Genomic DNA, 27,630 nt, shown 5'->3' on the forward strand with positions numbered 1-27,630 from the left:
CCCAGCAAAGCCTGCCCGCGACAGCAACACATGGCGCCACGTGAGGTTGCACCAAGGAGACGAGTGCCCCTGTGTCTCCCATAGTCTGGCCTGGCCTGACTCCCGTCCACTCTTGGAAAATGCCGCAGTCACAACAGCACTAATTGATGGGCAGTGCTGGGATGAGGGGGAGGAAACAGCCTGCAGCCAAAGGGGCCATGACACAGCCACAGAGAGAAGAGGCTTGTCAGAAAGCCGAGACCGACTGCCAAAAGACAGTCAGTCTCTCAACCCCAAAATACCGCCTGCCTCCGAGCTCGGGGAAAATCAGGCACGCGAGCTCCGCACCCTTCGTCCCCCTGCTCCCCAGCACGCTCCTCGCCGACCAAGTGATGGAAGTCTACAGACATCTGCTCGGCCCACCACATGCCCACGACAAGCAATCTGCTCCCTGTAGCAGTTGGAAAGCATAAGTGCAGGGTGGGAGTGCTGGGGGGGGGGGTGCTGGGATAGGGGTGGGGGGTGGAGGGAGCTGGCCAGAAAAAAACACACGCAGAGAAAGCACAGTGACATTCAGACATGAGCCTGGGAATCTCCGAATGGCTCAGACGGGACACTGTGTCACCTCTGGTTTAAGCAGGGGACTGTTTTCAGAATGCTAGCGGCTTCGGCGCGCCATCAGGCACTTACGTAATCCTCCTCGTTGAGCCCTTGTTTCTCCACAGAACTCTTCACCTCCATGGAAAACTTCTCAAACTCGGGTTTCACTGTCCTCAGCAGCGTGACTGTTTGGAGGGATGAGTACGCCTGCTTCGCTTCAAAGTCGTGTTTGTCTCCCCTTTTCCACGAGCCATCTCCTGCGGGAGAAGTGAAAATATTTATCATTCCAAGCCAGTCACCATAAAGGGCCCTTTCTCCCTTCCCAACCGCCATGTGTCTCGACAGGTTACTAGGGGCAGCGTGGGCGAGGGGTATGGTCATGGTCTTGCGCTTGGATACCGTGTGACAACGAGCATCGCGATCCTCAGAGAAGGCCCTCCGGACACGTGTCCCTTTGAAATGTGAGCGAAATAAGAGCTCTGTGGCCTATAGTCACCGTGAAACTGTACTCTCAGTCCCCGGGAACTGCAGGATGGGCGGTGCGGGAAGTAAGTTTCGCCCAGCCGGCGTGGCTCAGTGGCTGAGGATTGACCTAGGAACCAGGAGGTCACGGTTCAATTCCCGGTCAGGGCACAGGCCTGGGTTGCAGGCTCGATCCCCAGTGTGGGGTGTGCAGGAGGCAGCCGATCCATGATTCTCTCTCATCGCTGATGTTTCCCTCTCCCTCTCCCTTCCTTTTTGAAATCAATAAAAACACACTTTTTAAGAGAAGTAAGTTTCACTCTTTCTCATTCACACTCAGCTGTTAATCCCCACAATCTACTGGGGAGGTCAGCCAAGCTGTTGCTTTGGTGCCATCGGCCTGACACTGGGCGGAGGGGGTGGCAGGAATGGCTATGTGACGACGGGTGTGCGCAGGGTGAGAGATGTGGCACTGCTAAGGCGGACAAGTTTCAGATTAGCAATAGTTCTTGAAGCATTCTGGAACCTCTTCAGAGTGAGAAGTCGTTTAGGTGAGTGTGAGAGCTTAGCACTGGCAACACCATCACATTATTTACGGGACAGTGTTCACTGGTGCATCCGTGAAACGAAAACTGCTCCCACACACTGAGCAGATAGATAGTAATCATCTCCCGTTATCGAGCACTTTACAGTTAGAAACTCACTTCATCCTCCCAGGACCCAGGGCTGTAGGTACAATGATCGTCTCGATTTCACAGAGAGGAAACCGAGGCACGGGAAGCTGGGTGCCCCGCTGCCTCCCAGCTCTCCCTTCACAAAAGCAAAGGCAAATGACGTGGGTGAAAACCAGCACTTTCTATTATTTTGCTTTTTAAGAAAATACGTGCCCTTCAGCGCCCCAGAAGGAAATGTGGCCATCCAGGGTTGGACAATAAGCTGATGCTTCCATGAAGTGTCGTTGTGATCCCTGGAGACCTGGGAACACAGCAGGGAAGTCAGCCCCTGGAGTCCGACTCCAAAGTCATGTGTTCGCGCTGAGCCCAGGCCCCTGGCAGACGCTGGAGTGTGAGGCCAGGGCTCCGAGGCCCCTCCCCACTCTTACAGAAAAGGAGCTGGTGGCCTTGGGATTTCCGTCACGGCTGAAGCCGGACAACATGGGGTCACTGAGCCCTGGTCAGAGGTCTGTGGAGCCACCCCCGTGGACTTCATAAGTGTCTTGAACAGACTCCACCCCCTTCGAGAAAAGGAGTAGAGACAGCCGGGTGGCAGCTGAGTTATTACAGGTGGCAGCTCCCTGGGGAGACAGAGGGGGTACAGTGCAGGGTGTAGAGGAAGAGGCAGCCAGCTCCAAGGAAGGATTTTAACAGGCGGTGAGGAGGATGGGAAGGCTCGCCGGGCAGAGCAGGAGGCACAGGCTAAGGTGCAAATGCGGCCGCAGCAGCTGTTCAACAGTAAGACAGAGCCACGGGCAAAATTCATTAAGGGCTGGATCTGTGCTCAGTGAGCAAAGCCTAAATGTCAAGCCACCCAACAGGACCTGACAAAGTCCTCCTCCTCCCACACGAAGCCTCCCCAACACGGAGGAGGCCTGGTGTGAGGAGCAGCCGCGATGCCTGTGCTCAGAGAGGGAGCTGTGGGGTGGGCCGGCTGGGGACCAGCTGCTGTCAGGAAGGCCCCAGAGTGTGGAGATGCCCAGAACCTCTGCCCGCCGTGGAGGAAGCCATTCCTCAGAGGCCTGCGATCAATGCTTATTGATTCGTTTCTCATTGATTTGCGGTGCCAAGACTCAGCAGGAGTCGTGTGTCTGAGGCAAAGAGGGTGGAGTTTCTCAGCTGGGGGTGGGAGGGGAGGGCTCTCTCCTGGGAAAGCTTAACCCTGCTGGTGCTGGGCTGTGCAACCAGAACAAGCACACGGCGCTGGAAACAGCCACCCTCTGCTACTACAATAGGGAAAACCTTTTTTATTTTGAAAGAAATGAAATCCAGTCCAATAAATCTGTCTGCCATCATCTAAACATAAGCCCGGCCAGCGTGGCTCAGTGGGTTGAGCGTCAACCTAGGAGCCAGGAGGTCACGGTTCGATTCCTGGTCAGGGCACAGGCCCGGGTTGCAGGCTGGATCCCCAGTACGAGGCGTGCAGGAGGCAGCCGGTCCATGATTCTCTCTCATCACTGATGTTTCTGTCTCTCTCTGTCTCCCTTCATCTCGGAAATCAATAAAAACATATTAAAAAATAAAAGATAATGATTTTGAAGTTTTGTTTTCTGAAAAAAAAAAAAGAATGGAAACAATAGTGCATAATAAGCTTAAGTCAAAATAAATAGGTGTCTAGTCGCAAGCATAACTGATCCTAGGACTTGCTGCTGCTGTGGGTTTCTCAGTGTGTTGTGTCAGTAACGCCTCCCACACGGAGCTGCTGGGCACGGGGGAAGCAGAGGTCGGCTTGGCGCTTGGCATGTGGGACACATTTAATTCCACAGACACCTGGGGGCCTCTGGAGATTTATGAGTGGAACGGAGGTGCATGATCAGAACCAGGCCTGGGAAATCGCCATGGATTAGGGTGGGGGGCACCGAGGGTTCCCAGCCACAGGCATCCAGGCGAGAGGTTCCATGTGGGGAGTCATACCCCCCAAATTAACCGCGGTTCTCTGGGTGGTGAGAATCATGGGCGAGTTTTTCTCTTTCTTCCCTTTTCTTTCCCTTTCTTCTGTCTGGGCTGTGTTTTTCTGAATCTAGGAAATGTTCCCTCATAATTAGTTACTGCTCTTTTAATCACAAAAACAGGGAGGGCCTGGGAATGCAAGCAGAGGACAGCGCAAGAGGAATCTCAAGACTCCGCAGAGCGAGGGAGTGAGGGACAACAGCGAGAGGCGTCAGCGGTGATGCAGGGGGTGAAGAAGGGGGTGTCATTAGAGGAAAGAGCACAGTCAGATGGAGGAGGCGGATGGACATCATAAGGGTGTCAGTTAGGGTCACGGTCAACCCAAGGTGACGGCCTGCAGAATGCCCGGTGACGGCACCAGGCTGGGTGGGGAACAGCAGTCTGAACAGAAAGAGGGGTGAAGGCTCGAGGAATGTGGGTGTCATTTCTACAGCCTAAGGGTCAGAACCAGGGGCTGACTGCGCTGGGTGAGAGAGTGCAGGGGAGTGGGGAGGAGGGCTGGCACCAGCACTTGGGGAGGCTGTTTTTGGGGGGCAGAAGGAGGAGGGGGAGACAGGAGCTCACAGAGAACCAGAAGTAGCCGGTGCCACCAACACTCGGGAAAACAGGGCTTCCAGGAAGAAATGGCTGGAAACGTCACTGTCTGCGCTGAGCTGACCCATCTAGCCCAGGAGTCACTAGCCACACGGGTGACGGGTTCAACGTAAATTAATTAAAATTAAATAAAATTTAAAACCTTGTTTTTCCATTGCACTTGCTACATTTACGCAGAAAGGAACACATCCTGTGCCCTCCGAGTTCTCAGAAGACGGGAAAGTTCCGAACAGTCCCAGCGGGGTTGCCCCAACAGCCTTCCACCCAACTCACTGCAAAGAAGACGCCGCCATGGTACTAACAGACACTCAAGGGGACAGCGTACGTCATCTTCTCTCCAGAGCAGGGGCCCTCAAACCCCGGCCCGCGGGCCACATGCAAATACAAATACTGTATTTGTTCCCGTTTTGTTCTTTTACTTCAAAATAAGATGTGTGCAGTGTGCATGGGAATTTGTTCATAGTTTTTTTTAAAACTATAGTCCGGCCCTCCAACGGCCTGAGGGACAGTGAACTGGCCCCCTGTTTAAAAAGTTTGAGGACCCCTGCTCTAGATTTTGTAAATCTATCCTTTCAGTCTTATGTTCCATCATTCCAATTCCCCCATAATATATGCTGAGCTCCTGTAATTCAGGCAGACATGAGAGTATCTTTGAGAGCTCATCAGGATCAAACAACCTAGTAATCAGTCAATATGAACACGCTGTCAAAATGTTTTCAAAAAGTCCAATATCAAAGCAAGGGAGGGGGTGGGGGGTGGGTAAGAGATCCATCAAAGGACTTATATGCACACATCTAAGCATAACCAATGGACACAGACAGTAGGGGGTGAGGGCATGTGCTGGGGGGCGAGAGCGGGTGGGGAGAGGTCAATGGGGAAAAAGGGAGACATGCAATACTTGCAACAATAAAGAATTTAAATTTTTAAAAAAGAAAGAAAAAATCCAGTATCAATTAAATACTAATTGAAAGAGAACCTTTCTCTAGCATGGGCATTAGAGCTCAGGGTGAGGGCGCACGGGGAGAAGGGCGCTGCAGAACTCTGCCTGAACATGCAGGATCCTTAGGGCACCACGTTTCGGGGAACGCCCTTTACTGACGATGGGCACCAGGGCCCAGGGCCCTGCTCAGGGCCACTCTGCCGGCCACAGGCTCTGTTCACGGCCTCTGCTCTGAGGAGGAAAGTGCTTCGGGGTCTGGGACAAGCATGGACAGGGGCCTCTCTGCCTACAGCCACCGTCCCTTCTTCCTAACGATTCCTGCGTTGATGAGGCGTTGCGGTGAGTTCAGCGAGATGTACGCATTTCCTCACAAGGAGGGGCAGGCAGTGCTGTGTAGGCAGGAGTCAGTGAGGGGCTTCCAGAGAGCTCTTCACAGGGAATTCAGTCAGCTGCCTCTCATCTTCCCCTTTGTCTTGCCTGGAATGGAGACACGGCCCCTGGAGCCCTCACTGTCCTCTTGTGTCACTGAGGTTGGGTGTAATTCATTATGACTGAGAGCGTGGAAAACAGAAGGTGCTTGTGGAACCCAATGAACAAAATAGCCCGATGAGCAAAATAGGTCCAGAGACATAGAAGCGCAGAACAGATGGACGCCTCTCAGAGGGAAGGCGGGGGTGGGGCGTGGGGGCGCTGAACGTGGCAGAGTTCAAATGAAGAAAAAATGCGAATCTTTGCTTATGGACATGAAAAGAAATTAAAATAAGTAAAGTACTTTAACAGTGAGATGACAAAGATGTAGGAAAACAGACCATCTCATACACTGTGGCAAAGTGTAAATTGGTAAGCTCGCTAGAGCCGTGATGGCGAACCTATGACACGCGTGTCAGAGGTGACACGCGAACTCATTTTTTTGGTTGATTTTCTTTGTTAAGTGGCATTTAAATATATAAAATAAATATCAAAAATACAAGTCTTTGTTTTACTATGGTTGCAAATATCAAAAAATTTCTATATGTGACATGGCACCAGAGTTAAGTTAGGGTTTTTCAAAATGCTGACACGCCAACCTCAAAAGGTTCGCCATCACTGCTCTAGAAGATAACTTGGCAATATCTATCAAAACTTAAATGCATATAACCTTTGACCCAGAAATTCTTCTAGAAATTTATCTTACAGAACAAGTGTGTGTGTGTGTGTGTGTGTGTGTGTGTGTGGACATACAGGCATGCACACTCAATTAGCCTCATTCTGGGAGCAACACAAATATTTAAAAATAGGAGACAGAAAAAGTAAGGTGACATGTCGACATTATAAAATACTGTGCAAATAACTCATTAAATTGTATATATTTGTTTTATATTTTCAATGCATTCTTAATCTTTAATAAATAATTAAATAAATAATCTTTAATAAACAATAAATAAATAAATAAATAAAATACTGTATACCCATACTATAGCGATCATTTTATTAGAAATATTTTTGTAAAGTCCTGACTGGTTTGGCTCAATGGATAGAGTGTCAGCCTGCGGACTGAAGGGTCCTGAGTTTGATTCTTGTCCATGGTACATGCCTGGGTTGCAGGCTCGATCCCCAGTTGGGGGGGTGGGGGGGCATGCAGGAGGCAGCCGATTATTGCTTCTCTCTCATCATTGATGTTTCTATCTCTCTCTCCCTCTCTGGAATCAATACAAATATTTTTTTAAAGAAAGAAATTAAATGCTTTCCATCGCCTATGTTGATGCCTCCTGAGCTTCTACATGGGAGCTTAACTAATAAGTAATAAGTAATCTGAAATGAAGGGGGGCTGGGAGCAGAGACTTTCAAAATGTTGCACCTCAGTTTACGGTAATGATTGTTTTCTTTCTTTCACATTGTGGCCCATGACAAACATATGAGTAACATGCATAAATATATACACATGAACGTATCCTATATAATAAGAGCCTAATATGCAAATCGACTGAAAGGCAGAACCACAGGTTGGCAGGGGGCAGGGCCGGCGAGTGGGCAGTGCCAGGCCAGCCAAGGAAGGGAGCGGGCCTAAGCCATCAGTTGGACATCCCCCAAGGGCTCCCAGACTGCGAGAGGGCACAATCCGGGCTGAGGGACACCCCTGAGTGCATGAATTTTCATGCACCAGTCCTCTAGTTACTAACATAAAAGTTTTATGAAACAATACATATGCTATGTGTGACCCACTTTGACGTATCCTATTCCATTACATTGATATGTTCTAGTCCCGTGGTCGGCAAACAGCGGCTCGTGAGCCACATGCGGCTCTTTGGCCCCTTCAGTGTAGCTCTTCCACAAAATACCACATGCGGGCGCGCACATACAGTGCTATTGAAACTTCATGGCCCATGCGCAGAAGTCGGTATTTTGTGAAAGAGCCGGTATTTTGTGGAAGAGCCACACTGAAGGGGCCAAAGAGCCGCATGTGGCTCGCGAGCCTCAGTTTACCAAGCCGCAGTTTGCCGACCACTGTTCTAGTCTATCCCATCCTATTAAAAATTATCCCAGCAGTCCATCTGGAGGCAACCTGCAGTTGGAAGTGCACGAGGCAGGGGTCTGTAGGGCCTGGATTTAAGACCATCCGGAGACAGATGCCCTAGCATCAGGGTTCTGTGGGATCTTCCTTGCTGAGTTCTCAGAGAAGCAAAGCTTGAGAACTTAGAAGTCACAACCGTGTTCAGGATCCCAAATTTCTAAACTCCTAGCTATGAAAATGAAATCTGTTGACGTAACTCACATTATTGGCTCTCTCCTGCCCCTTCCTGACACCCCAGCCCGTGAGGGAAAGGGGCCGAGTTACCGTAGGAGGAGCTGTTGAAGAGCTCGATGTTGAAGAAGGCGTAGTCCCCGCTGGTCATCCCATGTCTGTGTGCCGCCAGCATGATGCCCCGGATGGTGTCGCTGCTCGCACACATGATCACCACTGGGAGGGAGGAACAACAACACGTGTGAGACACCCTGTCAGGACACAGCAAGGACGCCGAGACCAGCGGGGGACGGCCGGCAAGGTGCGGGGTACTCACATCCCCCCCAGTGTCCTCATATGGATTACAAAGGGGAAGAGTAGTGACATGACAGTGGAGAAATGCAGAGGATGCCACCATAGCCAAGGATGGAACCAATGTCACCAACCCTAGGAAGAGACTCCTGAGCCTCCAGATGCAGCCCACCCAGGACCAAAGCCGACAAAGTGGGTGACCTGAACCTAACGGGAGGGGGCGGGGGGAGCGGCCAGTGTGGGGACAGTCTGTAGGAGAGTTGGCCTGTGTGCCTTGAAATGGTCAAGTTCATGACCAACAAAGACAGGCTGGGGAATGTCCTAGACCAGTGGTTCTCAACCTTCTGGCCCTTTAAACACAGTTCCTCATGTTGTGACCCAACCATAACATTATGTTCGTTGCTACTTCATAACTGTAATGTTGCTACTGTGATGAATCGGAATGTAAATATCTGATATGCAGGATGGTCTTAGGTGACCCCTGTGAAAGGGTCATTCGACCGCCAAAGGGGTGGCGACCCACAGGTTGAGAACCGCTGTCCTAGACGAAAAGACACAGAAGAACAGAAAGCTCAGTGCAACGTGTGCCCCTCGAGTGGACCCTGGCCCTTTAAAAAATAATAATAAAAGTTTTGCTATACACAATTCACCATAGCTAAGATCTGGAAACAGCCTAAGTGCCCATCAGTAGATGAATGGATTAGAAAACTGTGGTACATCTACACGATGGAATACTATGCTGCTCTAAAAAGGAAGGAACTCTTACCATTTGCAACGTCATGGATGGAACTGGAGAGCATTATGCTAAGTGAAATAAGCCAGTCAATAAAGGAAAAATACCACATGATCTCACTCATTCGTGGACAATAGAGACCATTATAAACTTTTGAACAATAATAGATACAGAGGCGGAGCTGCCTCAAACAGATTGTCGAGCTGCAGCGGGAAGGCCGGGGAGGGTTGCGGGGCAGGAGGTAGGGGGGTAAGAGATCAACTAAAGGACTTGTATGCATGCATATAAGCATAACCAATGGACATAAGACACTGGGTGATAGGGGAGGCTAGGGGACTGTCTAGGGCGGGGGGATAAAATGGATACATATGTAATACCCTTTGTAATACTTTAAGCAATAAAAAAAAATAAATAAATAAATAAATAAAAAAAAAAAAAAAAAAAAAAGTTTTGCTATAAAGGGCATTATTGAGACAACTGGAGAAACCTGAATAAGGTCTGAAAACCAGGTAACAGTATTGCATTTCTTTTTTCACAGTTCTGCTGTGGATGTGTAAGTGAAGTCCTTTTCCTGAGGAAACACACCTAAGTACTTAGGAGTCAACGAGCATGACAGCTGTACTTACTCTCAAATAGTTCCTTATAAGATAGCAATGTGTCCGTGTGGTGTACATGTGTATGTATTTGGAGGGAGGGGGGAGAGGGGACGGGAGGGGAGGGGAGGGGAGGGGAGGGGAGGGGAGGGGAGAGGGGAGAGATTTGGAATGATGAAGCGAAAGCGGCAGAATGTTAACAATTGCTAAAAACCTGGTGAAGTCTATAGCACAGATGGCTTTTTATTAATTTCTTACATCTTTTCCCAAAACGTAAGATTCTTTCAAAATGAAGTTTTACAAAATGCTCCCAATGAGTCGCCAGATTTGCCCAATAGGAGACAGCGGGGAGTGCCAAGTGCTTTTTATACCTAATCGCGTGGTAAATACCTTTTCCCGAAAAAGCAAACTTAATGGTTCTGGGGAGGCCCTTCATGTGGCAAATCAGGGGACGAGGGAGGGGCCTGGGCTTTCTGCTGCCTTGATTCTGAAACATTCCTCCCGAGCTGTGCAGCATCAGAGGGACAGGCACAGCGCCGGGCCCTCCCCCTGCTCTCTCCGCGCAGAGCCAGGCTGTCAGGCACGCGGGGCGCTGAGCAGCTCCAGGGGATTGCTGCCTGCTCCTAAGAGCATCCACGGCCTGGAGTGAAGCAGGGGCCTGGCCATGACCCAGGAAACCGGATCACTGTCGCTGTCCCTCGTCCCCATGACGGGGACCCCGTGCCTGGTGCACACAGAGGAGGGGAGCGACCTGGAGAGGCTGGGTGCCACCCCGCGCGATGGCTCTCGGAGCTGTGTCTGCTCTTTGTGAAAGCACGGGCGCGGGGAGATGTCGGACCAACTCCAGGCCGAGCCAAAGCTGCCCTGGCTACGCGAGGGCCCGGGCTTGTTGGCGTTCCGTGAGCTGCGACCTGCACGGAGAGCGTCGGATCACGGCTCCGACATTCCTCATGCAAAGGGGCTCCGTGTCCAGGCCTCGGGCTCCGGAGCACTTGCTTCTAAACAATACAGAGCTCGTTAGAGCTACCACTGTACGAGTAGGTGCTGTGTGTGCCCATGAAAATATTACACGTTTAGGAAACATAATCAAATTCCCAGATGCCTCCGTAAGGGAGTTTTCGAAGAAACACCTCGTTACTCATGATGTAGAGCTTTGTTTCAGCAATGATTAATTCTAGTCCCTGACACCAAAAAGGAGTGAAGGTGTCCCACAAAACTGCCAAGAAGGGGCTGAAGCTGGACACGTTCGAAGCGCGTGGGCTCCATGAGCGGGCGTCTCTGGGAGGGTCAGGTAGACTCGGCCGGCGGCCTGCCCGCAGCCCTCATCACTTTTTGTTAATTCCGCACAGTCCGAAGTCTGCTTCTCCCTCCCGGACGCAGCACCTCCTTCTGCCAGCACATCACTAGTGGAGGGCAGCGTCCGCATCACCTGACTCAGCCATTTTCAGATGAGCTGAAAGGCAGACGACCGAAGTTCAACGAGGACCAAAGCGCATGAACATGTCTGCGCCGCCGGGTCCCCAGGCACGCTGACTGGGGGGGCGGTGAGGATGAACTCAGAAGCAGGTCACTCCGTTGGATGACTCAGGCATGGAAGGCATCGGGGCTGGATGACTCCACGTGTCTAAGAGACACCTCCCCGGCCCAGGACCAAGCAGGCTGGGTCCTCCGGCCAGAGCAGAAGCTTCCCTGAGTCCTGGCTGGGATCCGCCCGGCACTGGCCTCTCTGTCACTTCTCTATTTTTACAGTCCTGGCCCATCTGCTGCTCTCCGTCCCCCTCGTCATCAAGGCCCATTCCTTCTGGCAGACACATTCTCTCTTTAAATGTCAGTGCCTCCTTGGACCCAGCAAGAGTGACCTCAGTGGCATTGTGTGTGTCTGAGCAGACTTGGATGATTTGTGTGTGGACCATGTGGCTTAACTCTCAGAGGGAACCCTTAGCTTCCAAGTTCAGGGCAGGGTACTGTTTTTCTTGCATAAAAATCACAATTCAGTCTAAGTTGGAGCAAGGACTTCAAGATGCTGGCAAGGCGGGCAGAGCGGAGAATCCGCCCAGGTTGGTAGGATAATCCCTAATCTCGGATGGTTGTTTCATTCCAGCCTAGCTCAACAGCAAGTATTTTTAGAAACCTGCCTTTAGACGGTCTATCAGGAGATTAAAATAGTTTTCGTTAAAATAGCATTCTCTTCCTACTCGTGTTTCATCAGTTTACATAACTCGTCAAACTACATGCTTAAATGAGTAAGCAGGACTGGCAGGAACAGATTTGGGGACAGCTCTTGGGAAGTCTCTGGACAAGTGTGAGAGGTCCGCAGGCCCCCTGCCAGCGCGCACCAGCAGGCAATAATGTTTATAGAGAAGAGGCGTCAGCTAACCCTCTAAGCTGCTAGCGCAGAGGTCAAGTAAGACAGTTTCTGCCCAGCCGTGTGGCTCAGTAGTTAAGCATCCACCCATGAACCAGGTGGTCACGGTTGATTCCTGGTCAGGGCACATGCCTGGGTGGTGGGCTCAGCCCCCAGTAGGGGCCGTGCAGAAGGCAGCTGATTGATGGTTCCCTTCATTGATGTTTCTATCTCTCTCTCCCTCTCCCTTCCTCTGAAATCAATAAAAATATTTTTAAATTTTTTTTAATTTAAACATGTAGACAGTTTCTACTGTATTTAAGTATATTTAAATATACAAATACTAACTTAAGGGTCAAATTTTTAAAATTCTAAAAGGGAGGGCGGTGTGACTCTAAGTTTCTGGATACAGTTTCCGTCAATCTGCCCTGTTTTCTCCAAGTTGCCACAGAAGTTGCAATGTTCCATGTCACCCTCCACTTCCTGATCTCGCCAGTGTCTTCTGTAAGAGGCTCCTCGCTCCTGTGCACGCCCGAGGGCACCCTAGGAACGGCGGAGAGAAGCGCGAAGGGATGGCTATAGGAGTCCATCCGGAGACAGAAACATTACAGGTAGCAAACCTGAAATGGGGGTACGCGTGCCTTTCCCCAGGCTCCGGTTTATGTTTGGAGCAACTTCTAATACGGTGACACTCAGCTCTCAAACTGCCTTCACTTACCCGCTCTGTCCGCACAGAGCGAATTGTCTGACCGGTGAGTTGAGAAGAAAACCCTGGGCACATTGGACTCAGCCCTTTCCTCCTTCCTCTTTGAGATGTGTCTGCTTTCGGAGAGCGCACGGTGTGCTGACCTTCGTCATGTGGCCGGCGGCCTATGCTGGAGGGGGCCTGCAGCCCGACAGCTGATCTGGAACTCAGTGGACGAACCTGCCTAATTCAGAGGGAAAGTAACGAGCAGCCCTTTTGGCAGCAGAGCTAAGTCCATGTTCTCAGTAAGTTTTATCGATATTAAAAATCGTATTGTCATACTGTCTATGTGACTCCTGATCCGTCTGTCATTTCACTCTGTACCTGAAGGGAACGGGGCGCTTCTGCATGGCAACAAAGCAAGGTGTGCATCTGCCGCAAACTGAAAACATGACAGCAGAGATGGAAAACCAATCTCCATGGTCGCTCTGGGAGTCGTCAAAAGAATAAGTAAGAAAGATTTTTTAAATATGTGTTTACTGATTTCAGAGAGGAAGGGAGAGGGAGATAGTACATCAATGATGAAAGAGAATCATTAATTGGCTGCCTCCTGCACGCCCCTTACTAAGAATCATGCCTGCAACCTAGGCATGTGCCCTTGATGGGAATCAAACCAGGGACCCTACAGACAGTAGGCCGACGCTCTACCCACGGAGCCAAACCAGCCAGGGCACGAAGGATTTTTGTAAAGACAGGTGGTAAACGGGAGAAAAGGGATAAGAAAAGTAAAGTATCAATCCAGGAGATCTAACATACAAATAAAACAAGCTCTAGAAAGAGAAAGCAGAGAAAATGAAGATGATAAGATTACTGAAGGAATAATTTAAGAAATCTTCCCAGAACTGTCCGGCCGGCGTGGCTCAGTAGGCTCAGTAATTGAGCATTGGACCATGAATCAGGCGGTCACAAGTCGATTCCCAGTCCGGGCACATGCCTGGGTTGCTGGCTCAATCCCCAGTAGGGTGCGTGCAGGAGGCAGCTGATCAATGATTCTCTCTCATTGATGTTTCTATCTCTCTCTCTCTCTCCCTCTCCCTTCCTCTCTGAAATCAATAAAAATATATTTAATTTTTTTAAAAAAGAAATCTTCCCCAAACTAAAAGACATGAGTTTCTGGATTGAAGAGGCCTACCCTTGAATATCCTCAAGTGCATAAGGCAAAATACTGGCATAAAAATCTATCAAAATGGAATGTAAAAACATTGGGAGCAATAAAAATAGTCCAAAAAATTCCAGGACAAAAAGAAAAACACAACATTCTATTGATAAAGAAGTGGAATCAATTCTAGCTTCCTAATAGCAACATTGGAATCTAAAAGACAATCCTTCAAATTTTGAGGGAAAATAATTTCATACCTAGAATTCTGTAAATACATGTAATGGTAGGATGAAGAAATTTTCAGTCATGAGATGTCTCAAACTTTAGCTCTCATTCATCCTTTCTGAGAAAGCTCCTGGAGGATGTGTTCCACTGAAACAAGAATATGAACCAAGAAAGAACACAGAGGGACCTAATCAGAGAGGGGGGTGGTGGGAGTTGCAGGAGGATGTTGAAGAAGGAACCCGGAGTTACAACAATGCAGCATGTTTAGAAAATAACTAAACTGGAGCAGCTCAGGAGACTTAAAATATAAAATTGGTAGATGATTTAGTAATTCCATGGGAAACTAAGCAGACAAACAAAAACAGACTTTTTTTTAACCCCAAGGAAAACAAGTAGGGCGAGAAAGGAAATGTCATCGTAGTAGCCTGTATGGCGCAGCTACAAATAATTTTTAGAAGGTAATAATAATGTAGACACGAAATACTACTGAGCTAACCAAAAATTATAATGCGATCATCTTGGAGGGGAGACTGGAAGGAAAACTTGAGTGTGTGGTTAATAGGGAGTAGACGAGAACTAAATCAGCATCTTCTTCTGGGATGGTAAGAGATTAAAATCTAAAACTGAAAAAATCAAAAGCAACATGGGACTTAGAGGTATGAGGTCAAATACCTACAGAAACAGCTGCAAGCATTGAAAACAGTTGCCTCTAGGCAGTGAGAAATGGGGAGAAGGAGACAGTAGGTCTGGTTTGCACTGACACCTGGAATTTTCTTACCTTGTAAACAATATAACTGTGTAACTAACTTACGTAAAAATAACATGTTTTCAAGAAAAGTGATTTCTCTCTGGCTGATCCTACACTACATAACAACGGGTTTTATTTGCAAAATAGAGATTGCACCTTTATTTTTGTTGCTCACAAGGCTCCCGCTTCTCCCAAGGTTTTCAGCATTTCCACAGGGCAGCCGACAGTGCTTCTTCCCCGCTGCTGGGCCAGTTATTTCACTTATCATGGGTTCTTTGCTTAAAAATTCTGCTGATCAACCATTTGGTCATTTCCCCCAGCCTAATTCTAAAAATAAATGACTCTCTTCTGATTAAACACAGTTATCTCTACAGTGGTCATGCAGGCCCAGAGTAATGACACATTATTAACTACAGGCCTGGTGCACAAAGTTTGTGCATGGGGTAGGGGCTGTCCCTCAGCCCAGCCTGCATCCTCTTGCAATCCAGGTGATTTGCGAGACCCCTCGGGGGATGTCCGACTGCCGTTTTAGGCCCAATCCCACAGTGGGACCGGGCTTAAACTGGCAGTGAAACATCCCTCTCGCAATCCGGGACCGCTGGCTCCTAACTGCCTGCCTGCCTGCCTCACCGCCCCTAACCACTCTGCCTGCCTGCCTGATTACCCCTAACCACTCACCTGCCTGCCTGATTGCCCCTAACTGCCTCTGCCTTGGCCCCTGCCACGGCGGCTTCATCTGGAAGGAAGTCTGGAATGACATCCAGAAGGTTGTTCAGCTGTCCGGTCTAATTAACATATTATACTTTTATTATATATTAGTTTTTCTTTCTACAGTACAGCATATAGCCAAATGAAATTTTAGTCATATTAGTATTTGAGATAGCAGCATTGTTAGTTTTTACCTTTTAAAAGATTCAAATATTTGTATCTGATTTTGAAGATGAACTTAAGTCCAAAAAAAGTGCTAAAATGTGATCTCCAAAGGTGGTGGGTGGGTGGGGGGGGGGCGGACTCTCTAGCTCTATGATGTTTAATATGGAATTTTCAAAGACAGAAACACAGTCCATTGCATCTTCACACTTGAGTGAGCACCCATCAGAACCACCGACCGGCAGTGTGAAGGGCCTGACTCTTGGGCCAGCTCTCCATTTCACAGAAGAGGAAGGGCCGCCTCAGAGCAGGTAAGTGAGCGCCCAGGCCAAGCAGCTGCTGAGTGGAGAGGACACACCAAGTCCAGAGCACCTGCCTCTGACCCCGGGTCCTTCCCCAGGACACCGCTGGCCTTCTAGTGGCAGCGAGGCTCATCACGTGTACAGACTGCCAGCCACTGTAACAGCACTTCACGTCCACGGTGCACCACGCACCTGGCGCACGTGCCTGTGTTCGCTCATTTAATCCTCCCAGCATTCCTAAGATGGGGGTGCCCCTACGCCCCCCACTTTACCTGAGGAATCTGAGGTTTAGTAGCAGCCCAAGCTCCCTCTCCAGTGAAGGCCTGAGCCTGGACAAAGGCTCTGGAAATCAAACCCCATTGAACCCAGTTAACCCATTAACTGCTTATGGCAGAGTAATGGCGATTAGCAAAAGGGAAAAGATCCCCAGAGAGAGCCATGTCATCAAGCAGCTCTCTCTCCTGGGGGTAGGGAATTTCGGGGAGAGGGGGAGAAATTGTTCTGTATTTCTGACATCTGCCAAGTCACGGTCAGAAATACACTTCCAAGTAGGAATGGCACCCTTTGTCCCTGTAAAATACACAGGCCAGCCAAGCAAACTTCCACCACTAAATTCAAGTTTAGACCAAAAGGAGCAAAGACTGGGTACATGGGCGAGGCTTTTGTAATGAAAAGCTAATCCTCAGCAACAGGCTGTAGTCCAACCCCTCGGAAGCCCCAGGCCCACCAGGGCACAGTTGCCCTCCCTGCTGCCTGGGCTCAGCCACCCCTTGTGCGGCTGAGGGGCCCCTGGCTGAGATCTGCCCTAATCTGGGATGACAGGTCCCCTGGGCCGGGAACCCCGAGGCCATGAGACCTTCAGAGCAGATCTGGAGGGTTGGGGGACACACCCACCCCAGCTGGCCCTGGGAAATCTCCAACTCCTAGCTCCCAGGCTGAGCCTGGGGTTCCGGAGGCCAGAGCAGCCCCGCTTCTGCAGGAGCCCGCAGGAGCCCGCAGGAGCCCGCAGGAGCCCGCAGGAGCCCGCAGGAGCCCGCAGGAGCCCGCAGGAGCCCGCAGGAGCCCGCAGGAGCCCGCAGGAGCCGGGAACGCTGGAGGCAAGAAGCAGATGTGGGCTGCTCCGCCTGCCGGGCGTGGCCAGTCCGCAGCCTAGGAGACAAGCACCGTTTTTCATAATCAGCGCAGCCGGCGCGCCCCGCCTGGCTGGCTGGCAGGGATTCTGCGCAGACCGCCTGGAGTTTGAAAGCTCAAAACTTGGCCACGCACCCCCACTGTCAACACCCCCCTCCTCCTCGCGCTGAAGCGTGTGCTCCCTACCAGGCTGAGTGGCCAACTTGGGAAGGGCGGTGGCCGCTGCACCATCCTCCAGGGCCCCTCCACCCACTCTCACCGGCTGCTGACACCTCCCGGCTCCCACGGCCAGCGCCCAGGTGCCCGGCCGACCGTGCCCAGTCGGGGGATAGCCCTGCACCTGGCTCAGCCCTGGCCCCTTCGGCTGCTGGGCGTGAGGTCGTGGAGAGCTTTGCTGGGGTTGCACCACTTACAATCCAGGCGCGAGGGGGAGCAGAGGCGAGATCCCTCCAGCTCTGTGCACCCCAAACCTGACACCGGTCCGGAGGGAACTGCGTTTGGCTGCCCTCTCGGCCCGCCCTTCCCCACCGTCTACTCGGCAGTAGACGGGCCACATGGGCGCGTTCGCGATTATGTATCCGCGACCACCCGCTCCCCTCCCGCTCCCTGTAGCGGTACCTTAGTCAACCCCCCACCCCAGACCCGCGGGGAGAACGTGGGAAGCCCGTGGAAAGGGGCGTCCGCGCCGCTTCTCCAGCGCGCGCTCCGGCCAAGCCGCCCTCCCAGCGCACAGGCGACCGATGCCGCGCTCGCGGGGAGCGGCCGCCGGTGCAGGCGCGGCAGGCGTTTTCGGGGGAAACCACACACGTTCGTCTATAAGAGGCCGGAGGGGCCGTGGAAGCACTGAGGGGGGCGGTCAATGAGCCTTTAAGAGAAAGGCGGGGTCTGCGGAGGGAGCCACAGAGGGTACCCGAGACCCGAGCGGGGAGCCCAGTGGTGGCGCGGCTGAAGCGAGTCCGCCCGCGCTCCCGCACCCGGAGGGGCGCACGTCCGGAAAGGGCTGGGCGAGTCCTTCGGGCCTCCGAATGCTTTCATGTCCCAGCTGGAGCCTGGCACCCGCCCGCAGTGCGCCCCTAATCGCTCGCCAGGTGCGGGCGAAGGGGGAGCCAGGGAGAAAAAGCCCAGGCGGCTTCCCCACACCTGTCGGAGCTGCGGGCTCGGACGCCCCTCCCCGAGGCCCCATCCCCTCCGCGGGGCTTTCTACCTACACCCCGCGACAGACCAAGGGTCGAAGGGTCCTGGCAACCAGACACTCGCCCTCCCCGAGTCCTTCGTGCCGCAGAGAAGCGCACGGAGGTGCCGGGGAGCCGGGGAGAGCGGCTGGGTTGCCGCGGGGTCCACGCCCCTCCCGCTCACCTCGCTCACTGGCCTGGATGTAGCGCACGATGTCCTCCAGGTCCAAGTCCTTGGTCTCGTCGAAGCTGTAGGCGGACGTGTGCAGACCCTCCTCCTGGAAGACCTCGTGGACGCCCTCCAGGGTGAAGAAGCAGTTGCGCTCCAGCTTGTCGTCGCTGTAAAGCAGCGCGGCTCGGTTCCACTGGTGGTGGCGGAACAGGGCGAGCATCATCTCGCCCATCTTGGCGTAGGCGGGCGACACGCGCGTGAGGTGCGAGTACTCCGTGTCCTTGTGCTGGAAGCCGGCGGCCAGGGCGCCCGCCGACAGCATGGGCAGGTCCCAGTGCGACGCCAGCCGGGCCACGGGCGCCGCCGCGTACTCGCACACGGGTCCGAGGATGAGGTCCGGCTTGGCGCCCCGCGCCGCCGCCACGCGGTCCACCAGGCTGAAGAGCGCGCGGTTGCCGCAGTCCGAGTCCTCGTAGGCCACCTGGAAGCGAGTGCCGGGCGGCAGCAGCCGCGGCCCGGTCCCGTTGCCCTCCACGCTGCGCAGCGCGTACTCGATGGCCGGCCGCACCCGGGCCAAGGAGAACAGGTAGGAGTCGTCCCGGGGCAGCAGCACCAGCACCTCGATCTTCTGCGGTGGCGGCGGCGTCTCTCTCCCCCTGCGCCCGCCGCCGCCGCCCGCGCTGCCGGCCAGCACCGCCCAGCCAAGCAGGGCGCACGCGGAGAGAGCCAGCGCCCGCAGGGACGGCATGGTGCCGCAGGAAAGCGCCCGCCCGCTCGTCCTCGGCCCCCCGCCCACCCTTCCTCGGTCCTCCCCACGCTCCGCGCCCGGTCCCTGCGCCCCCTCGGGCGCTCTAAGAACACCAGATGACCCCCTGCGCGCACTCGCCAAAAGATAGAGAGGAACCAGAGTCCTTTGCAAGGTCACTCGTTAAAAAAAAAAAAAAAAAGAAAGAAAGAAAAAAAAAAGTTCACCGGATGTAAACCTGTACGCCTGTAAATATTTACATATATATACTTATTATAAATATATATATATTCGCCCTCCCTTTATATATACTATTTTGCTTAGAGGTGGCTTCTATTTGGGCGTTGCTAAGGTGGCTTTTGAAAGCGCATTTGTAAAAGAAAAAAAAAGTTCGACTTGTCCAAGTGCTTGTAATTGACGGTGCATCTCCCTCGCGTTTGATCTCATTGATTCGCGCCGGTTCCTGGATCCATAACCGGCGTTTAAATAGCGTGGCGGCGGCCGAGCGCGTTACCACACGGGGCGCGCAGAGGCCGGGCTTGTATTTCCAGCGGGTGCGGGGCGGGGTGGGGCACGGTGGGGGCTGGGCTGGGGGAGCGCTCATTAACATTCTTACATCAGGGCTCCTCCCCGCACCCCTTCCTTTCCCACCCCTCAGCCGTCCCTAACCCCGGCTCCCCGCTAGCCCTGGGCCTTCCCTTAAAGCCGAAGTCGCCCGCGTCTACGCCGGCAGGAGCCCCCACCGCCCCGCACCGCCTCCGGGGCCCCCGCCTCTCCCCCAGCGTAGCACGGGCGCGCTCTCCCCAGCGTCCAGCCTTAAAAATGAAAATGCTTTCGAAAGTACAGGAATGCGCGCAGGCACACGCACGCACGCACACCACGTGCAAAAATAAACAGGATCAGAGAAAGGAGTGGTCCTTCAAACATGGTCTTTTCGGTGCAAACACCCGTAGGTCCGGCTCGCTCTCGCCTCTTCCTCACTCCGGCCACCTTCCCTCTGACACCCTCCCTTCCCCAGCACGAGGTAAGGGAGCAGGGACCCGGGACCCTGAACAGGCGGCGGGATCGCGAACCGGGAGCGCCCCGCTGGGCTCAGCGTTCAGCCCACCCCTCCTCCCCGAGCCCAGGCCCGGCCCCCGCCCCCGCCCCCGGGCAGCGCCGGTGCCCCCCAGAGGTGTCCGCCAGAGGTGCCCGCTAAGCCTCCGCGTTGTGGGGATGCCGGGCCCCGCGCATAGACCCTCGGCCGCGGTGCTGCGAGCAGGAAAGCGAAACTTGTTGCTCCCAACAGCGAGCGAAGGGTTGGTCTTCTTGAGGCGGCGAAGAGCCTGAGAAGCATCCTCCAGGCGTCCTCCGGGCCCAGGTAACCAAACAACAACCGTTACCCTGGGGGTCCCGGAGTGCAGGCGCCCCTCTGCTCCGACCCGAACGCTGGGCAGGCAGTCCAACTGTCTCCTCCGGAGCGCGCCAGGCTCGGTGCTCTGGGTCCTGCAACTCCGAGGAAGCTCCTGCCTCGGACCCGGTCCTGCCACTGGTCACAGCCGCAACCGCAGTGGGGCCGGGGCTGGGACCGGCCGCGGAGCCGGAGCCGGAGCCGTCCGTGGCCGGCGGAGTCCACCGCGCTGCAGGGCAGCTCCGAACGGAACCTGACCCCCATCCGTGGTAACACGCTGAGGTCATTTGCAATGCGAACGTGCGGCCTTGGGGACACTGAAGTCCCGCAAATTAAAATAAATTGAAAATGTTTTTAAAATGGTCTTTCATGTGACGCCTGGGTGTCGTTCTCCACAAATACGCATCGGCCTGAGGCGCACGCCCCCTTTTGGCAGGAACTGGGAGCCACTAGTGCCTCCCGTGGCTGGAGCCCAGGCATCCGAGTTCCTGTGTGTTTGTTGTGTTCGTTCGTTTAGACACCAAGGCCCCAAAGAGCCATCCCTGCAAATCGGGGTTCCAGAGACGCGGCATCTCCAGGCGTCAGCGCTCGCCCCCATTCATAGCATCCTCCGTGCAGGTCTTTCTGGAACTGAAAATGTAATTATGGGTGACTTTTCATCCTCCGGGTCATGCACCTTTCAGACTATGCACCATGACCCCTGAGGTAGGGGGTTCTAACCCCTGTGAGAACTTCCCCATTCATTTCATTGGCGCTGCCAATCAGTAGCAAAAGAGGCATCTATCTGCACAAAACTTAAACCCACAAGCGAGGTAAGACCCACACGATGGACATGGAAATTTAGAGCTTTGCAGCAATTAAATCCTCCCTGAACATCTAGGAGAGAGGGAGGGAGGGAGGCATGCAGGCAGGAGAGAGGGAGAGGAGGAAGGAAACAGAGAAAGAAGGAAGGAAGGAAGGAAGTGAGAACAATGGCTAAAGCCAAGGGTTTTTATGGATTTCCAAATTGGTGGCCAGGACGCGCCAGGAACCAGGGTGTCCCGTTACTGCCGGCTGTGCCCTGTGTCTGGGGAGCGCCGGCCAGTGGCGACAGGGTTCTGCGCACCCAGTGCCACCGGGCGGGCGGCGCGCATGCCTCTCCCCTTGCAGGCGCTGCCCACCGCCCAGGGTCACGCGCAGGGCAGGGAGGTGACGTGTGGGTGCGTGTGGGCCCCCCCGTGGCCTCCGGATCAGAGCTCTCAGCTTCCAGCTGTCGCTCAAGAGCACCAGGCCGGGAAGGGAATAGCCCCCACCTGGACGGCAGAACCAGAAAAGCCAGTGCCGCTGCTCTCACTGCCGCTCAAAGCACCCTTACGTTTTCCCGAAGAGCAGAAGTGATGATTTCCACCACCCCCAAAAAAGAGGGGGGCTTTCAAATGAAAATAGGCTATAGGAACACCCACCAAGTGATACAAGCATACAGATTTTAATGTAATGGGTTTGTTTCCTTTCCATCAAATTAGATCTTTCCCAAGCAGCTGAAAATCCGTGTGAATATTATGAGTGTCGTGGAGTTCTCCAGTCTTAAGGCTGGAAAAGACTGGAAGCCACCCAGCACTCCAGAGATGAAGAACTGGGGCCTAAAGGATGTGCGCGGCATATTTAATAGCTTCGCCCCCTGGGAACATGTCCATGTGGAATTGGGTTAGAAATAAAGCAGGTCCCACCTTATGCACCAGGTGAGAGAGGGAACCAAGCTAACTTTCACTTTAAGTGATACCATCCTTTATACCCAAAATTCACTTTGAGTGAAGTTTTGAGACTATACAACACAGTAAGATTACTAACATTTCATAATAGACTTTCTGCAACATTTATAAACGTGAAGATGAATCACACCCAGAAAGAAGGAAAAAAAATATTTAAATAACTTGTCGATTTTTAAATATTGTTTCTTTCCAATCTGTAAAATACTGAAATGGGGAAGGGGGGAACACCACCTTTTTAACTCTCAAAGAATTGCTAACCTGTTCACTCAGTGCATTCTTTCAGGCTACAATTGTTGAATAAAAACAAAAGAAAGTTACAGGGAAACACTGCAAAATAAAATTAGCGCCCCCCCCCAAAAAAAAAACAAACCTGGGGAAATAGTTGTAACCCACAGTACTGAAAGGGGCTAATTTTATTTACAGATATAGAAATTATTTTTAAAGTTTGATGAAATTTAGTTTGTGGAACATGTGAGTAAACACATTACTACTTCTTAAAAAAAGAAAAGAAAACCTTAAAAACAATGTTAGCCCTAAACAAGATGTGACAGACACTGCCACTTTTTTATAGGCTTTAGAAATGTTTTCATCAATATCTACAAACCATATTTTTTTAACTTTAAGTTGCTAAAATACGGTGGCAAATTTTCTATAAAATATTCGACTCCTTGTTTTTCAGCTCTGTGAAATAACACCCCTGCCTACATTCATCCTCTGCTAGCCGGCCAGACAGCGTTACATGGGAAACCTTAGCATGTGGTTCTTTGTTAGAAATGCCATCAGAGTTTTCTCCACCAACTGTCGTCCGTCTGACCTTCTCCCCAAAATCCTGGTGGCACCCTCTAAAGTCGGAAGGAGCCCTTCCAGGTTGTCAAAGAGTCTCCTCTTCCTGTCAAGCCATCCCTGAAGTCACACTGGAGACCGTCCCCAACACCGTAGCCCACAAAGAAAATACCTTCCGAGGACGGAATTGTTGAAAACACACTTCCCCCTAGAGGCAGAAAAGATGAAACAATATTGCACAGAATTCAGGAATATGTTTGTCGTGAAATGAGTGCTGGGATTTTATTTTTAACATGCAGTTGGTGTTTCTGAGAAAACATTCAAGATGTGGGAGGAAAATCAATGAAAAAATTAAAACTTTGCCTCTAGGTCTTAGCTTTCCTTAGCAGGGACTCTGTTAATTGGGCCCTTCCTTTTGTTTTGTGTTAATACAAATCTAAGATTTTTTTGCCAGCACTAAAAATAATGGTGATCATGTGTTTTTTCTAGTTAGGTTTCTGATTCAATTTCATCAGAAACGGCAGTCAAATGTGGCCTTGAGGGGTGCTTTTGAAAACACGGCCCTAGCAGATTTATCGCCTGATGGGTTTCTGTATTCCTGCCCTCTTTTTTTTTTAATTTTTTAAAACATATTTTATTGATTTTTTACAGAGAGGAAGGGAGAGGGATAGAGAGTTAGAAACATCAATGAGAGAGAAACATCGATCAGCTGCCTCTTGCATACCCCCGACTAGGGATGTGCCCGCAACCAAGGTACATGCCCTTGGCCGGAATTGAACCTGGGACCCTTCAGTCCGCAGGCCGACGCTCTATCCACTGAGCCAAACCAGTCAGGGCTATTCCTGCCCTCTTAAGTTTCCATCAACCAGTCTTATTGTCATTTCTTTGGAGCTGTTCTGAGACAAAATGACATTAGAAAGACTTCGGGAAATACAGAGCCGGTCCGTGGTTTAACCTGAGTATCACCATGAGTTTTCTAGGATTTGCAAGCCACGCGAAGAATTCCCATATCACTGACTTAGGGACACATCATTTGATGTAGATTATTCCATTCACAAAAACAGTGGCTGGACCTCAACTTCACGCACACCAATATTGACTATACTTCTTTGGTTTATTTAGTTGTACCCTGCGTTCGTCCAGCAAGGATTTGAGAAGACACATAAAAAGGGAAATTTTAGAAAAGTTTCCTCAGGCCAAAATGCACAGCCGTCGGGTCCGACACTCTTGGGCCCGACGCTGTCCCTCCAGCCTCTACGTGACTCCAAAGCCTCCGCAGCACCATCCTCCCCATCCGAGTTCCAGGGTTCCCGGTCACAGCGGTTTTCTTTCCGTTTCCTGGGAGGGGTGTCTGCGTGGACCAGGCTTCGGAGCCGGATTCCACGGAGACAGGAGGCGTTTAGAAGCCTCACAAACACGTCCTGAGGTGGTCACCGAGGCTCTTTGACCTTGTTTCCTCGCTGTTCTTCAACCTTCTCACGTCTAACACGGAGACCATGTCATCGGCCTGGTGTTGCAGAAGGAAGGATCAGAAAGGATGGATGCCAAGTCCTTCGAATGCAGTGGGAAGTGAATACATGGCAGTTCTTACAGGCCCTGGAAGGCCTGGTAAAGAGTACACGCCAAGTAAGTGTTCACGAAATGCGATGAAATAAAGGAATGACTTCCAAACCCAAAGTGAGGTGGCTCTGTGTAACTTGTTGGGAAGCAGCTATTGTCCAATCACAACAGACCTTATTTAATAACGTTGGTTTGGTGACGGTGGCTCCCCTGGGGGAACCACTTGGCAATTACCTTGAGATTAGCCCTGGGTTCCCACACGCAGATGTTTCCTGGTAAGCTGGAGACAAGAGCGGGTTCAATCGTCTTTCCTCTCTCTACATGGTTCACAAAGACACCGGGAGCTCAGCTCCCTTACGGAGACGGAGGTACATCAGAGTGATTACGGAAAAAACAAACAGACAAACAAAAAACAGGAAAAAATAGAAGTGGCTGTACAAAGGGTCGGGACTTTGAGGATGAGGGGAGGAATAAGCAGAGTATATGGAAGCAAAAGAGGATTGTGCTAGGAGGAATGTATTTAATTTCTAGATCAAGTGTATATTAATAGTGATACAAGTGTAAAATGTATCCTAGTGCACTAAGTACACAGGCTACAAAGATGTCAGGCCGGGGTTTAATGTTCTTGTTTAATTCAGCCTTCAAACATCCACAGTGTGTCAAGAGCTCTGGTTCTCCAGCTTACGCCCGTTGTATCAGACATTCATTTGCCTGGGGATGTGATTTGACCCAAGTTATATTTAACTCTTTGTGATCGTCAATCGTGTTATGACAGCCAAACGGGCTATGTTTAAGAGACACTTGAGCAGGACAAAAATATATTCGATTTCAAAAACATCTTATAAAAATAATTTTCCTGGTGTCATTGCATCAACATATTGAACACTTTGTGCTCTAAATTAACCATCATCAATCCGTGAGAATATAAACTCCATGAGGGTTAGGATATTTTTCCTTTAATCCTGCATTCCCTCCTTCAAGAATGATATATGAAGTAGGCACTTAAAATTTAATTTCATCAATGATAAATCCAAAATAAAAATTAGCATATGTGTGTAAATTCATATACATATAAACTTTTTAAATAATTTTCAGAATATTCAAATATTATGTTGGATTTCTGATTATGCAAAGAATATGAGAAGCCAAAGATCCTAAATACCAGCTTTGAGGTCTTAACACATTGCTATACCAACACCTCATCACCTAATTCTTGATTGTTTCCTTGCTAAAGAGGAAAATGCCGGATCCCCCCAAAAATAAATAAGAACATTATTTTTTGTAATGCTGTGAACAGAAATTAAAGGTGATGAGGAAAGTTTTTGTTACCGCCATGTACAATGTGGGAAGATATAGTTTTTATTTCTTTCCAGTGAGTACATTCCACGAGGTCTTAAATCTTGGATAGCTGATGCATGAGACTAAAATAGAATAGAATGCCATGAGGAAAACATCAGGAAAATTCTTAACATTTGTCTTCTTATATTTTTGGTGATCATGTTGCTAACATTAAATTTCACTATGACATTAGTGGAGAAAATTGTTTCATCAAGCTTACACTGTTATTTTATTTTATTTTTAATAGCTATGTGTTTATCTCCATTTTATTATTTATATATTTTGTCTTTTCTTTTTAAAATATGTTGATTTTAGAGAGAGAGGAAGGGAAAGGGAGAGGAAGAGAAGCATCGATAAGAAACAAAAACATCAATCTGCTGCCTACTACATGCCCCCTGACCGGGATCGAACCGGCAAGTTCTCAGTGCATGGGTCGATGCTCAGGCCCTGAGGAACCAGGCTCTTATTATTATTCTTAAATAAGACCCATGAACATTTCTCGTGTTTCAATTTTTTAAAATGTTTATTGAATTTACTGGGGTGGCATTGGTTAACAAAATTATATAGGTTTCAGGTGTATGATTCTGTAATACATCTGTATACTGTATTGTGTGTTTATCACCCCGAATCAAGTCTTCCTTCATCATCATTTACGCCCCCTTCTACCTTCCCCTGCCCCTCTTTCCCTCTGGTAATCACCACACTGTTGTCTGTGTCTATGAGTGTTTTTTTCTTTGCTGAATCCCACCATCTTTTGCACCCAGGCCCCCAACCCCCACATTGATATTTTCCAATTGTTGGTAACTCCTTTGGCATTAAATGTTCTTTGCTCTTCATCCATCCTACAAAAATATTCTTGCAGCCTTTATTTCTTTTTCCCTGTACTAACTGCCGGGGTGGCGGGGAGCAGGGGGAGGGGGCGTAACAAAGATTATTTTAACTCAAATCTGTCATTTTACAGACTCTTGGAAGTCTTGAGGTATGACATGGAAATGACTTTCTACTTGGGCAATTTCTTATATTCAAGTGTATGTAAGTGTATTAAGTATCTCAAGTTGTAAAGCATTCCTGTTCTAGTGAATCGCTTTGGTGGTGTTATTTTTAACCTCAGGTACAAAATTTTTTATTTCAGCACTTGGCACATTCAGTACCAATCTGCAAGGTTCTTGTCTTATTTTAATGTCTTCCCTTCATTGCTCTCTTCATTCCTTTTGCTCCATACGACTCTTCTGTTTCTAATATATGTAGATGGGTCTAAATCATTGAAAAAGAGTATTTCTTGTGCATGCATGTGTCATTTCAGTATAGAAATTGTATTACGCTATTTCTTATTCTCACAGAGAGTGACATGGATAGATCTTAACTATTAGGTGAAAAATCTACCTTATTACTTTGGTTTTGTTTAATTTTTAGAACTGGTAATATTTTTTCAAACTTTCTTGTAGAATAATTGACAAATATAATTGTACAACTTGTGTGATACACATTGTGGATATTTACCAAGACCAAGACAATTAACACATACATCACCTCATATAGTTGTGTGTGTGTGTGTGTGTGTGTGTGTGTGTGTGTGTGTGTGGTGAGAATGCCTAAAATCTACTCTCAGCAACTTTTCAAGCGGCCAATACCACATTACTAACTATAGTCACCATGCTGCACTATTAACCCTCAGAACTTT

General features: G+C 50.4%; 1 protein-coding gene and 1 long non-coding RNA gene across 3 annotated transcripts in view; one reads left to right on the plus strand and one right to left on the minus strand.

The window, feature by feature from the left end:
* The window catches only part of NPR3 (natriuretic peptide receptor 3), a 64,171-nt gene extending 44,998 nt beyond the window's left edge, over positions 1-19,173 (minus strand). Inside the window, exons 1-3 of one of the 2 annotated variants that reach the window (XM_059694982.1) lie at positions 18,398-19,173; positions 8,054-8,176; positions 670-836 (exon numbers count right to left, since the gene is read on the minus strand). In XM_059694982.1, coding sequence (XP_059550965.1) covers positions 670-836; positions 8,054-8,176; positions 18,398-19,133 — 1,026 coding nt within the window. In that variant the 5' untranslated portion in view covers positions 19,134-19,173. The remainder of the gene's footprint in view (positions 1-669; positions 837-8,053; positions 8,177-18,397) is intronic. The other variant, XM_059694983.1, reaches the window with a different exon arrangement.
* A 524-nt stretch (positions 19,174-19,697) lies between these two features.
* Positions 19,698-26,258, plus strand: LOC132233776 (uncharacterized). Its single transcript, XR_009452721.1, has 3 exons — positions 19,698-20,490; positions 21,038-21,158; positions 22,948-26,258. It is a non-coding gene; the product is annotated as an uncharacterized LOC132233776 (long non-coding RNA).
* Positions 26,259-27,630: the final 1,372 nt, after the last annotated feature.

This window comes from Myotis daubentonii, chromosome 4, assembly GCF_963259705.1.
Source record: "Myotis daubentonii chromosome 4, mMyoDau2.1, whole genome shotgun sequence".
Taxonomy (NCBI): Eukaryota; Metazoa; Chordata; class Mammalia; order Chiroptera; family Vespertilionidae; genus Myotis; species Myotis daubentonii.